The sequence below is a fragment of the Lissotriton helveticus genome, chromosome 2_1 (genome assembly GCF_964261635.1).
Source record: "Lissotriton helveticus chromosome 2_1, aLisHel1.1, whole genome shotgun sequence".
NCBI classification, from domain to species: Eukaryota; Metazoa; Chordata; class Amphibia; order Caudata; family Salamandridae; genus Lissotriton; species Lissotriton helveticus.
In genome coordinates this window covers 561971073-561993120 of record NC_136059.1, presented here as the reverse complement: position 1 = coordinate 561993120, position 22048 = coordinate 561971073, and the positions used below count along the sequence as shown (strand labels likewise).

Below are 22048 nucleotides of genomic sequence, written 5' to 3'. Positions count from 1 at the left end.
CCCTTTTCTGAAAATTTGTGCTCACTCATTAACACTATTCTCTCTTCCCTAGTTTCAGGCCTAGACACTTTTGAGTCCAGTCTGGCCACACTGGGCATTAACTTTCTAGACCTAACCAAAGGATCTTTAACCAGTGTCTCCACTGGGCTCTGTACCTCGAGTAGAATACCCAGCGGCCCTCCATAAAAATTTACGCCAGCAACTCAAGCTCTGCTCTTTTCTAGTAATTTGCCAGCCCAAGCAGCCCATCAGCACAATAGAAAACCCGCTTTTTGTCAGTCTACAGACCAAGCACCCCCTTCCTCTTCTCGTCCCTTTAACAACGTAAGGGACCCAGGGGTCAGAGAGATACCACTTCACACCCAGATGCGCTCTCAACTACCAGTCATAAACCTCCATCCTGCTGCTTGTCCTGTGTGTGGTCGTCTTGAGACGGGCTCCTTCACTACGCCCGGATAAAGGTGAATCCTACGAGCAGCTCTTCAATAAAACTCTAAATTGGTTGGTGGGACACAAAGGCCTGCAATATCAGTAACCTAAGGACATCTTGCATGTCAGGAGATGTGCTTGGATTGGGCCAAACCGGCCGGACTCATATGGGGATTGTATTGTGATTAGTTGCAGATTTCCAGAGCTGGCACACCATCTGTTACTTAATGCAAGAACTAACAACTGTGCTTTCTCTACTATCTCTGTGGTCCCTTTAGGTTTCTTCTACAGACCCCCCTTCATCCTTGGCTGTGCCCACCAATCCAATTCCAATTAGCCCATCCAATCCAATTCCAACTAGCCGTGTTCTTGTTTTACCCCCACTTAATCTCCTTAGGGACACAAACACACATAGAGCTATTAGCAGTCAACCCCTTTTTAATACCCTGCCATCATCCCAGGTCCCATCGAGTGCTCCTCCTGTCTCTTGCCCCATATCCACATCCAACAGATTTGAGGCACTTTGATTTAGATTGACTCTCAGCCCCAAAGGTAGCCTCAACATCTACCCTGTCTGGCACTCTATCATTGGTAGACATTCCTTCAGAGTTAATTGTTGTTACCCCAATGTTAGCATCAGCGGTAGTAGCTTCCCAGACAAATACTTCACACTTTCACTACAGAACCCTTTCTGTCCTTTTTTGGATCGTGGCAGGCCTCAAAGGAATGATTATCAACGATGATTGGAGGGAATTTGTATCCAAGTTTGATTTAATTATTTTGCAGGAGACCTGGCTTACTGAGCCATCGTGCTTTGAGAGTTCCGCCTTGCTATTCAAGTCCCGCCTCCCCTTCTACCTCCGGCCAAGCAGTCGGCTGATTAGCCACGTGGATTAGCTTCAGCCTACAGGTAGAGGTTACACAGATTAATTCAATTCCTCTGCCTTTTTAGCATTACTAATTCAATTACCAAAGAGAAACTTGGCTTTTTACCTGATACATTTTTATAACAATGATTTTTCCAATGCTAGCTGTTCATACTATATTAGCTTATTCAATTTTGTATCCCTATTACAATCTAAGGCTGACAACAGCACTACACTTGTTCACTTTTTCCTTTGTGGCGATTTTAATGCTAAGATCAATGGGAGTCTTTGGCCCAAAAAATTTGGACACAAATAAGCACCGTACTTGGCAAGACGGTAGGGGCGCTGAACTTTCTAGATATCTTACTGCCCATGGTTTGGTCGATCTATCTGAAATCCTTGGGGGTGCATGTATTACACAGATTTCATTAAGAGGGGGCAGGAGAACTTCGCTTATAGATTATATGTTTGTTAGCTCAGACCTTTTATCTTGGTTCTCCAAAAGCAAGATTTTGCCCACAGAGTGGGGGGACCATAACGCCTTAATTGCCTCTATGTTTTTACCACTCAAGGGCTTGGCATGTAATAGGAACTTACCTTCCATTATGCAACATTCTGCGGATGGCCTTTGCCTATTCTGGCGTATGAATAATAATAAAGAGACACTCACAGCCCTACTCAAGTTACACCTAAACAAATATCTCTGCTGTATTGGATTCTATGGCCCATCACTATAATCAACTAATGCAAGCAATAAGGGACTTCATGCTTAAGCCCATTCGTATCTTAAACACGAACCCAAGACAGGGCTTGTTCACTGGCAAATAGGAGGCTGAGAAAAGCCCTAATCACATGCCCCAGGAATAGAACTGAAATTTCCTTGGCACGGACCGAGTACAAAACTGCACTTGCTATTAGGAAAAATGTAGTATTCACCTAAGACTGGGAACTTCCGGAACTAGGGTCCAAGGGAATGGATAGCAAATCGCGAAAAAACTGATACGGTCCAGGAATTCTCCCACCAATCCCCCTCTTAAAAATAATATCTCTGGCACAGACTGGGTTACCCACTTTGCCTCCATCTACCACACTGAGGAATAGCCAATTGTGTCCACTGCTCTTCATTCCACACTGCAGTGTTCTTCCCCAGTTTTGCTAACCTTGGAGGAATTGAGTTGGCCATCCAGCACAGTAAAGGATGGAAAGCCCCAGGCCCAGATGGGGTACCGATGGACCTGGTGAAATCCATGCCCAACATTTGGGGCCCTCTTATTACAACAAATTGTAACATTTCCTTTTCATTTTCTATTCCACCCTCGTGGTCTACCGCAATAATAGTCCCCATATTTAAAAAGGTAGATCGATCGTCGCCCAAGTGCTACCCACCAATTTCACTCATCAACAACATGATTAAAAACATAGGAGGAGTCATTAATGACCGCCTGGTTGAATGGGCAGCTGATAAGGACATACTCTCCCCTTTTCAATATGGGTTCCGACCTAAACTAGGCACAATCAACAATGCCTGACTTTTGCCGTGACAATCTCTTAATATACGAATGCCAAGCGCTCTCCCATATACTTAGCTTTTATGAACGTATCAACTGCCTTTGATTCAGCACCAAACTTTGGATCAAGGCATGGATCCCCCCCCCCCCCCGGGTGAACTTTTTATATTGTCTGCAGTCGGATCTCACCCAATGGAGCCATTCAACTTTGATCAGGGAGCTTTCTCCTAAGTTCTCTTTAAAGACTGGGGTGAGGCAGGGTTGCATATTGGCACCTTTATTATTTATTTTATGTATCAATGGTTTAACAGCTCACCGAGCCTCTTCCCACACAGATATACCCAGAATCGCTGGCTCCCCAACTTCCGCTCTGCTATACGCAGACAATGCCATATTGTTTGCCCTTACCCCAAATGCCTTGAGACATCAGGTGGACTGTTTTGCTTCCTTCATGCATAATCTGAACCTTAACACCAATTATTCCAAGTAACACATTATGTCCTGTGGCCCTGGTAAACTAAGGCTAAATAAAATCTGTATAAACTGGAATGTCTTGACGACCCTCAATAATTGTTGTTACTTGGGACAAAATTTTAGTTCCTCAGGGACCTGGAATTCCCATTGCGCTCAGACCTGTACTAAGTTATGCAAAACCATGGACACAGTAATTAACCTCATCAGACCGCAAATCAGGTGGACATTGCCTCCAACTCTGAAAGTGTTTAACTCTCAGTGTATTAGTGTGGCTATTTATGGAATGGGAGTTTGGGGTTTTAGTCAGTGCGGCTCCATTCAGGCAGAGGAAAACCGATTTCTGTGAAGGATTTTAAGTGCGCCGCCATCCACCCTTACCCTCATTACCCACTTTGAGCTAAACCAGGGTTTTATCAAGGATACAATCCAGATGGCGGCGCTTTACTATGGTTTAGCATCTGGTCGAGCCAAGCTCTGTAAGGATATCATATTCGACTGCATGACGCTGGACAAGGCTTCCTCCATACCTTGGCTGATTTATTTACAAGATACTTTTGGCTCCCTCTGCATACCCTGGTGGTACTTTGTACCTAGCAGCATCATCAACAACACCAAATTGGAGGTGAAAACATTATTTAATGCCCACAGAGCAAACTTTAGGTTGGAATCCGGGTTATCGAAACCCTCAGTGTTGCAATATTATAGCCTTCTTTACACTGATGATTCCCCTCTGCTTCTAGCTTTGGAGTTGACCAGAAGGGAGCAGTTCTTACTTTTTCGCTTCAAATCTGGTACAATCTACTAGTCTCTCTTTTTTAAATGTTTTTCAGACTCAGAAGGGAACACGGTCTCCTTTTGCCCATGTGATAATGCCTCTGCTCAATCATTACTGCATTATATGTTCTTTTGCAATTTGCACAGATTAGCATGACAGCACTTTCTGATACCTTTATTAAGGAGGCTAGGCCTTCGTCACTGCAGACCTACTCTCCTCCATTTACAATCTTTGTGCTCCCCTAAAATTGTCTTTTTTTCTGTGCCTTCCTAAAAGTTGCACTCATGGCTAAATACACTTTGTCGGGCTAGTCCAATAGAATATTACGCGCAGCATGGCATAATACACTGAACATGGTAGATACATCGGGTCCATTAGCGGGGGACAGTAGGAGTGCATGGCGAACCCTATTGGAGGTCTTATTCTCCCGCTATCCCCCCTTCCTGCTTTTTAATTGTAGCTTTTAACTCCCATTCGGTAACAGCGCGCTACAATTTTATCCCATTTCGCATCTTAGGGTGCCCTTTTAATTACGGATGTTTGAGGTATTTTCTGACATATCTTGCCAAACAGCTATTGTGCTATATTTCTATGTAATCTTATAGTCGTGTTGCTCATTTAAGCATGGATATCTGATGTATTATCCAACGTGTTTTTTTTGTACCTTAAAAGTTCTTTCAGCTTTTTTAAACATTCTAATTTTATGACTTTTTGTAAATTCTCATGTGTGTTTACAGTTTTGCACATTATTCTTTCATGCACTTTTATGGTCTACTGTTTTTAAGACCGAATAAAGTTTTTGACTTGAATTGAATTGAACTGCAGGTGGTCCTAATAATGGGAAACACTTATCGGGTCCAGTAATATGGAGCACATAAAACCAAGGTGTTGCTAATTAGATGTGTTCTAATCCTCTGTAAAGGTCACCCTGCCCTCTGTTCTAAGTTACGCCATAGAGCAATTCTAACATGACCATTTGTTGTTGAGTATGTGCTCCCTGGACAAGTGTTGCAAATCATGGGTCAGTGCATTCTGTACTTCTGAAGACAGCAGTCACTTTTTAACTAGTATTCGCTAGTGCACCATCCTTTGGTGTAGGCATCATATCGAGAGGCTCTTTTTATACCGTGCTTTCTCTTAAACCAAAGCAAAGAGGTTCTAGGTATGTGACAGAAAGTTACCTTGTCTTCTTATGGCTGGAGATTTAAGCTACGGATGTGCTTGTTCAAAATACATTCTGTTATAACAGTTAGTTGCAATCTGTTTTGATGGTTTGGTTTTTTCAGGGCATGTGTGCATGTCAGGTTAGTTTCCTCTTCTTCATGTTTGTTGACCAATATGAACATGGCCTTCAATGTTGGCAGGGCAGCATACGAGGGGATGCCTGTATTTGGTCAATTTCTCTCTCTGGATAGCGATGCCAGTGTGGATTTGCAAGTGGCACAGGCAACCCAGAAGAACATTATAACGTGCTCTACACCTTCAAGTCTCAAAATCACAGCCTTGATATACTGCATGTTAATGTAAAATATGCTGGCTGAAGTAAAATATTATGAATGAGAATTTTCAATAAATTTTCAATAAATCATACAAATGCTGGGTAAACGTGCACCTTCTGATCTTTCCAACAGTTTTGTGATATGATTTGGCAAGCACTGGACTTTGGTGTGACAGGGGCCTGGCGTGATATCCTTAGAATGCAAGTTTGACGTCTGGGAGACTCGGCAGTTGAACTTAATAATACTCATATGGGATGCAGTCTTACAACCACATGTAAGACTTGACAGTGGACTACTTAGTTGTGAGAATTTAGAAAAAGATATATTTTTACACATTGTCCTGTTGCTTTAGAACATTGTTTTGAACTTATTCTGAACTTTAAAAGATCAAGAACACCTATGTAAAGCCTGACACTAAACAATAAACGTTCTTCCTTGTATTGTACTAGACCAGAAGCGTGTTGTCGAAAATATAGAACTGAACAATTGTCCCAAAACAGTGAATGAGGTCAAACAGTTGTTGCATTATCTTGCTGAAAATGACCACAGATTACAGCTGGGACACCTGTGGATCCAGTAGTATCACTGGCATCTCTGTGAGCATTAAATATACCATCTATGTTCAGTGCATTGTGGTCCCATAAATGTAGTCCTGCAACTGTAAATAGCCAGTTGAGGAGAATGCAGTGCTAAAATGCAGAACTGATGTTGAAAAGAACCAATCCCAGCATCACTGTTCTCCTATAGGTTGTCTCTGACAGAAAGCACGTCTTCATCTACCTGTTATGTTATGTTATTTTAAATTATAATGCATGTGAATGACCTAGGAAGAGTATCTCGGTGCAACAAAACTAAGACAGAGGAGAAGACCGATTAGGCAACAAATAATGATGTTTTAAGAAGTTTTCTAAATTTGTAATGATCCACACATTGACATATGTGCAACTAAAGCTTATTCCAGAGTAAGCAAAGTGGTTGGCAGCCATCCTCCACAGTGCTGTCGAGGTGTCCCACCACCATTTCTTGAATGCCGTCAGGAAGTTAGCTAAGAGTCAGTGATTATCAGGGTCTAAAGAGTCAGGTGTACATTTTCTATCTAATGGCACAATTATATCTCCTTAGGCTGCAAAGACATAGAACCTTCTTGTAAGGTCAGATTTCTAATCCGAGTGACAATGGGCAACGTGTTTTAATTAACATAGGAGCCTACCTGCAATGTTGGCACTATGCTAAGAGCACTAAATAATGAGGTTACTTAAGCCTCTAAAACCATGAACAAATGAAGAGGGAAGGTCATAGCGGCTAAGGTGGTAGTTGAGATCCCACCACGCTTAAAATGTGCACAAGTGTCTCTTATTTATAAATCCTCAGAAGTAAAGTAGTTAGCTGTCTTAAACTGATGGCTTGGAAATGAATTATTGATATAGTAGGGTAATTGCTGAAATAATGGATATTAGCCACGAGGTGAACCAAAATAGAGGTGTATTAGTAAGTTACAGGATGGTTGTTGTTCATTTCAGCTGTTAAGAGGCCCCACCAGGAGCAGCATCTTTGCTGCTCAGCCCACTCTCTCTGTCATTCCTCCAGCCCATCAGGCCCACCAACATTCCACCCAGTCATCAGGCACTCCAACATTCCACCCAGTCATCAGGCACTCCAACATTCCACACACACACTCATGCATACTGAGCAGCAGCAAATCTAATGGACACACTCAAGGATAATGTTACATTGAACAGCTTTTTAACACGTACATTTAATTTAATAAATTATGCATGTGGAGAGGATAAGCAATCAGCAAGGTAGTAATGAAAGAGAAGATATTATTCCATGCCCTTTCTTCGTTAGGTTCAAGCTCATGCTGAGTGATTTCATCTGGAAGATTTGAGATGCGAATGGCTGGCGATACACGGTATTGTGGTGCAGGCTCATACCGCGGTCAAAGTATCAATAACTCAAGGCTTTCTATATCCACTCGACATATGCAAGATCATTCAACTTAGTGAAAAGCTCCTTTCAAGAACCTTCCAGAAACTTTACCAAAATATAACATGACTTGTTGGAGTGTAACCCATACCACTGCATAAGCTTTATTGTGATTTATCTTAAATATGAAAACAATTTGCATGATTATAAAGCTGCACGACTGCAATGCCTGAAACAGTAACTTTAACTCAGAGTAGCCTTTGTTTAGAAAATACCATAGCATCCTAGCACATTTACTCTTATCCTTCTCTGAAGAACTCATTTGAGTTTTCAGTTAACAGTCAAATATCAAGCAACTTGTGCTAGGTTAAAGTGCTTTACCTGAATGTACACACACAAAAATGTCTTCAACAATGTTTTAACTTATTCCTCTATCGCAATCAGTCGAGATTGAAGGGATAACACAGCTTTTTTATTCTTCTTCCAAACAAGTGTGGGCTTCACATGTACCATTCCCACAAAGCACCCATTACATCACACAATTGTTGGGCATATGGGATTGTGAGGCCTACATCTAGGTTGTTGGCAGCTAAAAAACTGTCTTTTTGATTTCTTTTAGCATCTTTAAGCGATGCTACTTGTAGGCGTTGTTCCATCTTGTCAATGAGTTAGCCCTTCTTTTAATTGTTTGGCTTTTGTCTCCATATTTCTAAACCACTTTGTAAGCTAGTGGTCATTATTGCTTTGAATTGTTTTGAGGGTCTTTATGGCAAATGACCCCCATGTAGTTTTTGCTCGATAGGAGGAAGTCAGCATGATGTATTTCGAAGGGACACCCTAAATGCGCCCCTTCCAAATACTGAATACTGAATCGGTATGTACTCGCAAAATGGGTTTCATTCATACATGCCAAAATGCTTTTTTGTGTTCACACACTGGCCGATTCTGCAAAAAGGTTTTTTACATCTGGCACAAGAATAGTTCCCTGATGAACGTTGATACTGTAGGAGGTTTTATGTGGGGAGTTGTCTGATATTGGATAGATTAATTTAGGGATTCGTGATATGAGACATTGATTTTCAAGATCTTTTAGGATATATTTGCTGAGTGCAAGAAGTTTGTCCTTTAAAGGATACAAGTGAGTAAAAGGAGGTGGTGATCATCCATGAATAGGTGCAAACAGCCCTCATCTGTTGCACCTCACCCTTTTTCAAACATCTACCACCAAAGGGCCAGCCACTTTCATAAATTATCTAATCCTCCTACAAATTCAAACTTCGGGTTACTTAACAGGCTGGTTGTTTGCTGCTGGTGGTTCTTGTACTATACTCATTATCTCCAATAACAGATATGTTTGTTTGTGGTCAAAGAGCTCCTCGCACTGAATATTTTTGCTGGTTAGTGGTTGTGAAATGCTTGATCATCAGCACAAAGATGGCTTCATCAAATAGAAGGAATAGAAGAGTGCAGCTGCAACTCTAAAGGGTGCCACACAAACAAATGCTGCAAGCAATTTCAGGTTCATTTTCTTTTAATAGTGTATTTAGACACCGAGAGGCTTATTTACAAGCACCCTGTGCCGCCTGTACGTCACTTTTTCCCATATTAAAAGTGCTGCACCAACGGCTCAAGGTGCTCTTAATCTTAACTAAAATATGACATGTGACTTAAATTGCCCAGTCGTCAGATCAGGCATTTTGCAAGTATTTCGGAAACAGGTATTTGTATTGATCGTACTTATGAATAATACGCGACACGCTTATTTAACACATTAATTAGTATGTGTTTTACAATTTGGAGAATTGGGGTTGGATTCAGTAATGTGCCTTTGGGAGGCTCATGAAAAGGTATTTTTATCTCTGAAAAAAGCAGAGCAATTTAAAAAACGTGTTTCCCTAAATATGTAGTATTAACCTTCCTCAGGTAGCATCTGTTGGTCAGTGGGTCTGTTTGGTACTAACGCCTGTTGAAAAGGCTCTGGCTCTGTCTAGTGTGTCCTTATCCTAAAGGGATATAGGATGAATCACGCATAGACCTTCCTAGTGTCTCCCCCTGGTAACTGTGTCCAGGAAACACTCTATGTGAGACTTGCTGTGGAGTAATAATCACACATGCCATACTCTTTTTTGCAGCCCATTGCAGCACGGAATAATGTAACTATGCACAACACTTCCACCCCAGAGAGGAGAAAACAAATTAAAACACCTTACCTCCCTATCTCAAGCCACAGAGGCTCAGGTACTCTCATGAGTATTAATACTTATTCTCTCCTTCACGATGGATGCAGACGGCTCAGTCCCTACCTGATGATGTCTAGCCATTAATAAACACAAGGAGATGATAGACGGAGCACTTTAACGTTTCAGACACTCACCCCCCAGTCACAGATCTGGATTGAATCCATCATCATTCTTTAGCTCACTTTGCCACCTCAGTTCAGACCCAGCTATATGCAAATCAGTCTTGACCCTGTGCCTCATGGGAACAGTCCAGCCCGAACTGCCAAGCCAGGTCTTCCATGAACCGGAAACAAGCATCCTAGGACCGGTTTCTGGGTAACACCCTTCATCAGCCAGGCTAGCTTAAACCCAGTGGCAAAGTGAGCAAGGGACCTATCTTGCCATCTTGCTCACCCCTTCGAAACTCATTAGTCAGAGTAAAACAACCCCGGTTAGAGCATCATCAAGCGTTCCTCTCTCTTGCCTGCTGGAGATACAGGGTTTAGCTTCAACAGTAGCCTCCTAAATCCTGGCTCTCCATTGGCTCTGCAGGACCTTCCCCTGCTGTATCCAGCATTTTGCATGCACGCTTACATACACTGTATAGGGAAAACGGAAACCTTAAACTGGCCCTAGCTGGACCTCTGGTGATTATGAGACTTGAAGTACTTTAGTATTGCTGCGGATTTCATAGCCCTTTCCTGCTGCTGTCACTACAACTCCTCCTACCTTAGAAAGCCTCCTTACTGAGGTACCTTTAAACACTTTACATATATCCTAAAATGGTTCTAAGAAGGGACTTCCTGCTGCATTGGAAAACATAAAGTAACACAGGTACAAGTAGCCTGACACCACCGGCCCCTTTCAAGCACTGCAGAAAACCCCCAGAAAAATAAAGCATGAAAGTAGGAACCTTTAAAGCGTCCACTGTGTGTGATCCTCACGCCACACGTCATCAATTAGTAGGCGCTCATCAACAATCCTGCTCTATTGATGTTTTGGACCTGAAAGCAGCTTCACTGGGACAATTGATGCTGCAAGGGGGCTGGGGAGGTTCACACCTGCACCAGATGAAAAAAATCCTCCTTTGAATAAAGGACACATTCTAATTCGCTCATATCTTTGAACCCGTTCATGTACATCTCTTTGAAGCAGACGCCCCCATGCCTGTCAAACAACGGAGACCACATTGCTAGCACAGACCGGATTCGGTCCGCGTCACAAGTGTGGAGTAAATCCTGATTCCGAGGGTAATAGGACTTACTGGCCCAAATGAGATTAGGAGAGTGGGGGGTTTTCCTCATATTCATTCAACTATAAAAAACATGTAAATGGTAAAAAAAAATCGCAATAAGGCTAAAATATGAAGAAATCGATCGACAAATGAGATTAATCCTCTCCTCATTCAAAAAATGTCAATTCACCATGGTATTAGCAATTATCTGATGCAGGAATTCTGACCCGGTTAATAACAAACATGGAGCAAGCACACATTGCAAGTTTTCTCTTTTTTTATATTTCAGTTGCTTTTTTTGCTCGATTGTGCATTGCTGATTTGCTTGAAAATAACAGCTCTTTTTGTCTCTCTTTTCTGTTCTTTTCAGGGAGCATAGTGTACCTTGGAATGATGGTGGGTGCTTTCTTCTGGGGCGGCCTCGCTGACAAGGTGGGAAGGAGACAGTCCCTTTTGATTTGTATGTCTGTCAATGGATTCTTTGCCTTCCTTTCATCGTTTGTCCAGGGCTATGGCTTCTTTCTCTTCTGTCGCTTGCTTTCTGGATTTGGGTAAGAGTTTCTGTTTTCTCTGCTACTTTCCTTGGCTTTGAATTGCTATCTCTGTAGTATTTGTCTCCAACTGTATCTCATAGGCAGTGTTCACTTCCAGTGCACATGATAACTGTGAATGAACTTCAGAGCTTTTATGCCAAGTTTCAGAAGATGGTGCGGGCCAGTTGACACTCATGTAACATAGTATCTCTCTCAACGTTAGCGGGTGGAGACCGGCAGACAAGTAGAAATGTAAGAGAAATGAGGCCCTGCTGGTCTAAGCTCTTGACAAAGCCTTTGGGCAATGTCTGATCTTACTCTACGAAGCACACTTATATAAACCATAGTTATTATTATGTAGCTGTTCCACAAAACGGTTGCATGTTGGAACAACGAGGTCCTCAACAACGACTACCTCAACAAAGCGGTCGTCACAACGACCGCATCTTAACCATGATTTTTTTTACCACGCATTCCTTAACCACAAATTTTAGTGGTAAAGGAATGCATGGTAACCAAAATCCCTCCCACCCCATAAAAACTTACCCGAACCCATCCCACTCCCTAAAAACTACCCCGTAACCGCCACCCCCTAAAAGCTAACCTGAACCCTTTAAAACTTCCCAAAACCCCTTCATTGCATAACAATACCCATCCCACAACCTAAAAACTAACCTGAATCCCTCCCAACCCCTAAAAACTAACCCAAACTTCTCTTACCCCCTAAAAACTACCCTGTCCTCCCACCGCCTAAAAACTAACCCGGATCCCCTAAAACTACCCCAAACTCCACCACCCCCTAACTACTATCTCATACCCCTCCCACCATCTAAAAACTGACCCATATCCCTCCCAACCCCTAAAAACGAACCCGAACACTACACCCTTAAAACTACCCCATACTCCCCACCCCCTAAACATTAACTCGCATCACCTAAAAACTAACCGGAATCCCTCCCACCCCCTAAAAACGAACCCAAACCCCCACCACCCCCTAAAAAACGAACCTGGTGCACTTAAACTACCGCAAACACCACTACCCCCTAGAAACTATCCCATACCCCTCGCACCCCCTAAAAACTAACCTGAACCCCCACACCCTAAAAACTACCCCGACCCCTCACCCCCTTCAAACTACCCTGAACCTCTCCCCCCCAAAAAAAAGTAACCTGAACCCCTGTTACCTGTCTGTTCCTGTCCTTCGCTCCGCTCTCCCCACCCATCCTGAACACTAGGCCGATTTAACCTTAGCCACGCACATGCATGGTTAAGGCTAAGTTGTTGTTTGGGCAAGTCGTTGTTAGGCTTGCGTGACTCTGGAACTCGTTGTTCTGGAGTTGTTGTTCAGGATGTTTCCCTACAAAACTCACAGGTTTAACGTATTTATCATAAGAGATTTAAAATCGGGGAATTGAAAACGTATTGAGTAGTTTACCTTTATCAGCCTCACACAAAGCTGAACTGAGCAACAACATACGCACATATCAGTTTGTTTTCTTACACAGTTCGGTTTACTGTCCCTATTAAAGATGGCGGCCGAGATCAGTTTACTGTAGTTAGATGCATCTGCTCTACAAACGATGCCCAGCAGAGAAGCAGCCCTACTTTAAAAATTAAACACAAGCAATTATATATAGTCACGAAACTCGCAATCATTGGTTCTGAATTTAGAGCAGGTATACCTTTGAAATATATGAGAGAAACTAAAGGGTTCAAGCCTGATAATTATACATAGAAAGTAATGCCATAGAGCACTATGTTTTAATAAATGTTGCTGGTTTAAGTGTCAAAATAAATTTTTTAAATGGCAGAACTGAAGATGGCTATAGCATCGCTGGAAGAGGTAGTCAACTTAAATGAGCACGCAGTCCAGCAAGTCGTAGAGAATCTGAAGACAGAAAGAGTGAAGTTGCTACTGATCAAAGCTAGAATTGCTCTTGTTGTTGTGAGAGCATAGGAAACTGAAGCAGAAGAGAGGATGGACTCATTGAGAGGCCTAATGTACGGAATGGAAGGCCAGGACGTAGCCTGGTAAATCTGCGTTACTGATACTTCATGCAGAAAAACCATCATAATCATAGAGTCAGACCCAGTGGCAGCTCGCATAGGGCGTGCTGTGGGGCGGTGAAGCGGGGCAGGGGAGGGGCAGCGTGGGTGGGGTAGTAAACTCGGACATACGACGGAACAGAGGAAAGTAATTATTACGTTCCTCCATTTCGTCGTATGTCCGAGTTCACTACCCCCCACCCTGGCCCTCCCCGCCCCGTCTCACCGCCTCGCAGCACGTCCTATGCGAGCCACCACTGGTCAGACCGGGAAGGGCAGCCAAGAAATATGCTGTTCAAATAGCACTCCTTAGCAGGAAAGGACAAAATAATGCTGATGTTGAGAACATGCCCAACATTATCATTACATCACATCTACAAAGATCTACCCCTGGTTATTTTTTCAGACTAACAATGCTTTCAGACTCCTATTTAGCAGAGTAAGAAATCCAATATCACCAGGCCTGCCCAATTGCTGTCATCTTTTTGCGAAGGACATGAAACACGGACTGAGAGTGTTGGGATGATAAAGTCTCTTGCATGGTGATGAATGTGTACCTATGCCCTGAGTGCCCCAGGTGCAACAACATATGGATTCCTGCTGCTGATTTTTGTTGCCATGTGCGAACAGAGCTCACACGTATGTGCCCTAACACAGGCCTGCCTCACGGATTGCAGATCTTGCTAAACCCTGGGGGTGGAGCGCTCAAACCCTTTCCCTCATAATGGTGAAAGGCTACTGCTTTTACCAGAAGTTAAGTAACACCAGTGCGGTGGTGACAGCATACTGCATGATCAATAGGAGTGAACAGGCCTTTTAACTTGTGTCACTGGAGTGAGGCCTACAGGCCCACTCGTAAAGTTCCGCTGCTGTGTAATTAACTCACCCTTGGCTACATCATTACTATGTAGCTATGTGCAGTGCGTGTGTGGGTGCATTTGTGTTCTGTGTGTACCTGTGCCTGTTAGTCTTACAATGCATGGAGGACTGTGGGTTTCATTTTGGGAGACCCAGGGCTGACTGGGCGAGTATGAGGAGATAGCGGATTCCACCCAGATAGATTTGTGTATTGCTACATTCCTGAGAGCTGGGTGAGACATACATTGGAGGAAGGAAGAGCCAGGTTCTTTGGTACACTTCAAAAGGTGCTCTGAGGCTGAGAGAGGTCACTGGAAGGGAGATGGAGCTGATCAGAGAATCATAAAGAGCAGGGCAGCACCCAAGAAGTAATGGTTTGGTGCACATATCACCGTGGCTGACATTAAGGTGTTAACCTTTGTTCACTTCCTTGGCCTGTGTTTTGGGGCTATCAGATTTTGTTTGGCTCCTGCTGTTACAGCCTGTTTTCTGGAGAAGTGGCAAGGCAGAAGAGTGGGCTCTTCAAAAGAAAACAGACCCCCCAACACAAACTTCAAAGACTCAGACACTAAATAACATTTAATGTCTGGAAATGGACTATGAGAACGGGAACTCAAGGCTCCCAAAATGGTCAGCTGACAAGCAGCCACTTGTACTGTTTGATGAAGAGAAGCTCTGTGAGACTTCAACCTATGACCAGGGCTGGGGACTAAGGTCTGGTAGTCTCCCAGCTAGGTGAGGGGACAATTACCCAGGGAATCGAAGATCACCTGCCCTGGAGCACCAGTGCCTGAAACCAAGACCAGTCTGCTCTGTGAGGAAGAGGAGAGCGCTTGGCGGGAGCAAGGTTGGGTGAGTGAAGCTGGTGAGTGGATGTCCTTTGCGAGCTGTGAGGAAGCTGCTGTTGCACTGATAGTGCCAGCGCCCATGTGTAGAGTAAAGTTGGCAACCCCGTATGCCAGTTGGGGACTGCCATGAAGTTAGTCTTTGCTGCATCGATCAACCCGTCGCCCCAGTGCAGGGTAAAGTCAGCGACACTGTATGCCAGAGTGGGCCGCAGTGAAGATTGCATTGCTGCTGTGCCGATCAGGTCGTCATCTGTGTGTGGAGTAAATTCGGGGACCCCAGATGCCAGAGGGGGCCACCATGAAGATTACATTACTGCAGTGCTGAATGGGCCGTCATCCTTGTACAGAGTGAAGTCGGTAACCTTGTATGCCAGAAGGGGCCACTGTAAAGATTGCATTACTGCTGTGCCGATCAGGCCCTTGCCGGTGTGTAGAGTCAAGTCATTAACATCGTATGCCGGAGGGGGCTGTTGTGAACAGTGAGTGACTGCTGTGCCGATCGAGCCGTCACCTGTGTGCGTAGTAAAGTCTGTGACCATGTATCCCAGTGACGTGTAAGTGCCCAAGCTCCAACTGAAGCATCAGAACCCAAGCAATTGCCCCCTATGTAGGCTTAAGGATCAGAGGAACTTACCGTATCATCACTGGAAACCTGTGGATGAACAGCTCCTGCCCCTCCAAAGACAAGAGTGCAACTCACATCAAGCAGACATTGCAGACCTCCACAACATCTCAGAAAGGAACACTCCCATTGACTCTGGTAGCACAACCCCTGTAGGAGCGGGTAAGACTGAGCGCATTGCCAAAGGGCCCAGGGGATCTTGTTTGGCTTCATAGTGCTTGAAGCACTGAAACACTCAACTTTGGAAGAGTCAGAGGGACCCCTGTAACTGAAACTACTAGGGGGACCTTAGTGGAACTCAGAGACCTGCCTATCAAACACTGGTGCACTGACTAGTGAATTATTTTTGTATCCCTTATTTTACTTTGTGTTGGTATATAAATGCTCCTTTTTTCATAAAAGCAAGTATTTAACTGGGCAATCATTTATTGCTGCTGCTGAACATACTTTGAGTTGTGAGTCTGTGTTCATCCCCTGTGTCTACCTCACCCCTGAGAATCTTTGGACGGCTTGACCCAAACTACTATTCAGAGCCAAGTGCGTGTCTGACCCAGTTGCTCAAGACCCATAGCAATTCAAGCACTGGGTCATCTGGAATAAAAGGCTTCAACCCCCTACATTTGGGCCCAGGATCCCTTGTGGCCCTATGAAAGGGTTTCTGACAGGTATATACAAGGGTATAGAGTCAAAATATCGAGTCCATAATATCGACTAGACACAATATCGAGTTAAAAATATAGTATGGACATAATATCGACTAGACATAATATAGACAACAAAAATATCGACTAGAAAAAATTAATATCGAATAGAATGGACATAATATCGAATCAAAAATATAGAATGGACATAATATCGACTAGACATAATATAGACAATAAAAATATCGACTTTAAGGTAAGTTAATATTTTTTTTAATTGTTTGTGTAATATAATTCTGTAGCGGGTTGTGGGTTTATGGGGGAATAGGGTGGGAACTAATTTAATTATAATTAATTAAACATGTTAATTTATTTATTGATATTTATTTAGAATTAATTGTTAATTAATTACTAATTGGTAATTAATTATAAAATAATTGGTAATTAATTATAATTGATTATTTGATAAATATTTTAATTTTAGTAATTTATTTTCTGTAGCGGGTTGTGGCTTTATAGGGGAATAGGGTTGGAAGTAATTTAATTATAATTAAATAAATTTGTAAATGTATTTTTTGATATTTATTTAGAAATAATTGTTAAATAATTATTAATTGGTAATTAATTAAAATATAATTGGTAATTAAAATTAATAGATTAATTTTTAAATTTTCAATTAATTTATTGTTAATAGTTAATTAATTAGTATTAGTAGGTAATTTTTTAAATTAAATAATTATAATTTGTATTTATAAATAATTATTTAATATGTTTTATACAATTGTTAAATATTTTAATTAATTTGTAATTGGTATTACTATTTATGTTATTTATATTTATATATAAAGTATTTACTTTCCCTACTATTGCACTCTCTGAAGTTGGAATAGTAATTTTAACCCGTACGCTATCCAACTCTTTCCCTACTGTTGAACTCTCTGGAGTTGGAATAGTAATTTTAACCCCTACGCTATCCAACGCTTTCCCTACTGTTGCACTCTCTGGAGTGGGAATAGTAATTTTTACCCCTACGCTATCCAACGCTTTCCCTACTGTTGCACTCTCTGGAGTTGGAATAGTAATTTTAACCCCTACGCTATCGAGCGCTTTCCCTACTGTTGCACTCTCTGGAGTGGGAATAGTAATTTTTACCCCTACGCTTTCCAACGCCTTCCCTACTGTTGCACTCTCTGGAGTGGGAATAGTAATTTTTACCCCTACGCTATCCAACGCTTTCCCTACTGTTGCACTCTCTGGAGTTGGAATAGTAATTTTAACCCCTACGCTATCCAACGCTTTTCCTACTGTTGCACTCTCTGGAGTGGGAATAGTAATTTTTACCCCTACGCTATCCAACTCTTTCACTACTGTTGCACTCTCTGGAGTTGGAATAGTAATTTTGACCTCTACGCTATCCAACTCTTTCTCTACTATTGCACTCTCTGGAGTGGGAATAGTAATTTTAACCCCTACGCTATCCAACGTTTTCCCTACTGTTGCACTCACTGGAGTGGGAATAGTAATTATTACCCCTACGCTATCCAACTCTTTCCCTACTGTTGCACTCTCTGGAGTGGGAATAGTAATTTTAACCCCTACGCTATCCAACGTTTTCCCTACTATTGCACTCTCTGGAGTGGGAATAGTAATTTTTACCCCTACACTATCCAACGCTTTCCCTACTGTTGCACTCTCTGGAGTGGGAATAGTAATTTTTACCCCTACGCTATCCAACGCTTTCCCTTCTGTTGCACTCACTGGAGTCGTTACAGTACATTTAAACCTCTTGCTATCCTACGGTAAAAATATCGTATATGTTTCGTTAATAATATGTATATATATATGTGTATATACATATGTATTCAAAATAAATTACTATTTTTAAAGTTATATTATTTATTTTTTTATGTTATGTTTATTTAAGTATTTTAAATAAGTTAAAATTAATTTTATTTATTATTATATTACTTTTAAATTACTTTTAAGACATTTTAAAAAAACAATATTTTGACAGTCTATATTTTTTACACTCGATATTTTAAAGTCGATATTTTAGTACTTACCTGTTTGAAGATAGGAAGTCGATATTTTGTCAGTCGATATTTTTACCTCGATATTTTGACATCTCGATATTATGACAGTCGATATTATGTCAGTGATCCAAATACAAGAAGCATCAAAGCTCTTGAGCCTCAATGTCAAAAGAGAGATTGAAGAGATGATGGCATCCAGAGAATTTCCCTATGGTACATGAAAGAAGGGCAAACATCTCTTGTAACACTTGGTCTGAGCTAAGGCTCTGAGTAAAAAACAACTTAGTTAAAGTTTTCTATCTGAGTGCTTTATGATGAACAATACAGGAGAAAAGAATCCAAACTGCTTCTCACAGAAAATACTAGAAGAAGTAAGACCTATAGATAATAGAATAATTGAAATCTAGCAATACAAATAGGCATGGGAGGATGAGCAAAAAACCAGAGTTTTCTAAATATGTGGGGATGTTCTTTGCAGTTCCTCGTGGAAAGAATTGTTTCAAGGCATCACTGGATTAGGAGGCTTTTGAGTTGTTTTCTGGATGCCAATAGAGAGCAAAGCATTGGATGGAAGGACTAAGACTCCTGTGGCATAGAGAACACTGATATTGACATAATAAGAAATCCTTCATTCTAAACTACCTTCAGACAGAAATTTCCATTCTATGTGGTTTATCACATAATACTGTAAGGAGATGACCACCAAGAAATATCCCCAACAGTAGATAGCCTCACCAAAATCAGAAGAGTGGTGATCATTATTAAGAGTTTCCCTTGTGTCAGATAAAATAAATGTAAGGAATAAGTGGGTGGGTTTAATATGATTAGGGATATAGTGGGAGGCATCAAGCTAATACTAACTTGTGTGTTAGCTCTCTATATTGGACAAGCTGCATTTTCTTGGAACTTTGTACCTAGCCCCTTGAATTTCATGAAGGTACAGCTAATCATTATGAAGGACCTCAACATGACAATGTGTGTGTTTCGGGATGGATCCAGGACAGACCGACACTTTCAGTTTGACACCAATTTAATTTCAAAACAGCATTTGAAACTGAGAAGTACTTGCTATTGCGCACTATGACTATCAGCGTTTACTCCCACAACTATCATTTTGGCAGCATTGATATAATTGCCTTGATTACATGTTACAGGCAAATGTTGACTAGGTCCTCATTAATAGTATAACCAGCTGTGTTCATCCACTAGTAACCTGGTGAGTGACAATATTACTTAAGGATCAACAATTTAAGGTATGTAGTATGTGTTTTTCTTCTCCTGCAGCAACTCTTATCAGCGAAAGAAATAAAATCAAGTAAAGAACATGAATTACCACATAAATAATATGAGGCATGTCTAAGCCTTTCATATGGGACACTCTTTTTAAGTTTAAAAGCGTTGTTTAAGCAATGAAACACAAATTAGAGAATTGCAAGAAATATAGTAAAACTTATAACAGCATGGAAAAGCAATAACATACTGAGGTATAAAGAGATACAACATAGGTGTAAAGTTATATTAGAAGTATAACTTATTACCGCATATTTTTTCGGGATAATTGTGTAACATGATAAATACACAATCATAGAAAGAAAACTGAGTCTGAATAATTTTGGCTGCCGTAGAGGTTTTATGAATTTTTAGCCAAAGTTTATCCCAAAAAGATACTGGCTAGGTAAGACCAATATCCTGTTACCATAACAGTTCAATCTTAGATTAAAGCCTTGTTAGAGGTGAAGATAAAATCAATGTATAAATAAGATAGGCTTTTGAGTGAGAAGGTAAAAGATAGGCAGACTAGCAGTGAGAGGAGATTATTACTGAGACTCATATAAAGAATAGAGAGTATCTAACACTATGTTTAGTAAAAGAGAGAATTGAGACTGAAATGAAGTGGGAAATGAAATGTTGATATAAATTGAGGGAAATAGATAGTATCATTATCCTGAAAGTGGTCAGATACTCAAATAATGCTGCATTCTCTCCATGATTTCCAATAAAGCGGCCTGTTTTTAAGTCTAATAAACTTTTTATGCCATAAGTTTAATTGAATAAACTCCTTGCAAGAGGTAGAGGGTGAAGTGACAATAATGAGCAGGTATAGTTGAGCACCGCAGGAGTAACAATCAAGGAATGTGAACAAAAGGAAATAACCTCTCGAAAAGAGAAAGGAGTAACAAACGTTTTTCTATTTTCAACCATAGTGGGGAGAAAGGGGAAGGCGTTTTTGCCAACCAAAGAGAAGCCTGACAGCGACAAAAGGCCTAGTTGTATTGATGTAAATCTGGGAAATGACCCTTCCCATTTTGCTTTTTTAAGTTTGCTCAGAGAATTTGAGGTCTCTTTTCCCACAATAAACCTGAAAGAAGAGAATCATATTTCCTAAAATAAGTGAAGAGAATTTTTACCAGTATCTTGGAAATGGTATAGAGGATAATTGGCAAGACCCTCAATTTAATGGAATCTAAGCGACCCCACCAGAATAAGAAGAGTGAGTTCCAACTGGAAAGTAGGGACTCCAATTTGAATAAAACTTCCTTACGATAGATATGAACTGTCTCATTATTAAAGTTAGTAAACAAAAGACACAAGTATTTGATCTTGGAATAATTCCAGATAAATCCAGATGGTTCAAATACATTTTTGGTACAAAATTTGTTTAAAAGAAGTATTTCAGTTTTGTCAGTATTCATTTTATAACCAGAGGCAGATAGGAAGAGAGAACATTCATATAACAAGGCTGGTAGTGATCAGGATTGATGACAAAAAAAATAATGTTGTCTGCTTAAACTGTTAATTTCAACTGATTATCACCATTATAAAAGCCAGATATTAATGAATAGTCACGAATACAGGAAAGAAAAGGTTCCAATGCAAGAATAAACAGAAGTGAAGATATCGAACAATCTTGACATACACCTCTAGGGAGTGCAAAGAAAAGGATAGCTCTCCCATTTACTATCACTGAACCCCTAGGTGGTTTATATAATAAAGAAATAAAATAAATTATCTTCAGACTAAGAACATGACAATATAAAGATTTAAGCATAAAATCCCAACCCAATCCATGAAAGGCTTTTTCAGCATCATTTGATATTGCCGCCAAAGGATAAGGCAGATGAGAAGGTGAACTTAAGACATTAAAGAACAATTTAGCATTGTCTGAACCAGGTCTACCTTTAATGAAACCGGATTGTTCCATTCCAATAAGTTTAGGTACAAAGGAATTCAGACGTAAGGCTAAACTTTTTACAAACATTTTATAATCCACATTACAGAGGGAAATTGGTCTGTCATTTTTACAAAAGGTAGGATGCTTACCCTATTTGTGAATGAGACAAATTAAGGCTTCTTCAAATGTGCCACTAGTTGAAGTGGATGAAGTGAAGAAATTGAATCATTGCAACAATCTTGGCATTAAGATGTCTGAAAAATGCAGAAATAATTCCACAGAAAAGCCATCCGGGCCAGGGGTTTTACCTTTCTTAAGTAAAGAAGTAACAGAAAGTATCTCATGACAAGATATGTCTTTCTCTA

The 22048-nt window shown here is 41.0% G+C and overlaps 1 protein-coding gene across 1 annotated transcript in view; it reads left to right on the top strand.

Annotated features, from left to right (window-relative positions):
* SV2C (synaptic vesicle glycoprotein 2C) overlaps positions 1-22048 on the top strand; it is a 703553-nt gene that overhangs the window by 365909 nt on the left and 315596 nt on the right. Inside the window, exon 3 of the mRNA XM_078677323.1 lies at positions 11301-11481. Coding sequence (XP_078533449.1) covers positions 11301-11481 — 181 coding nt within the window. The remainder of the gene's footprint in view (positions 1-11300; positions 11482-22048) is intronic.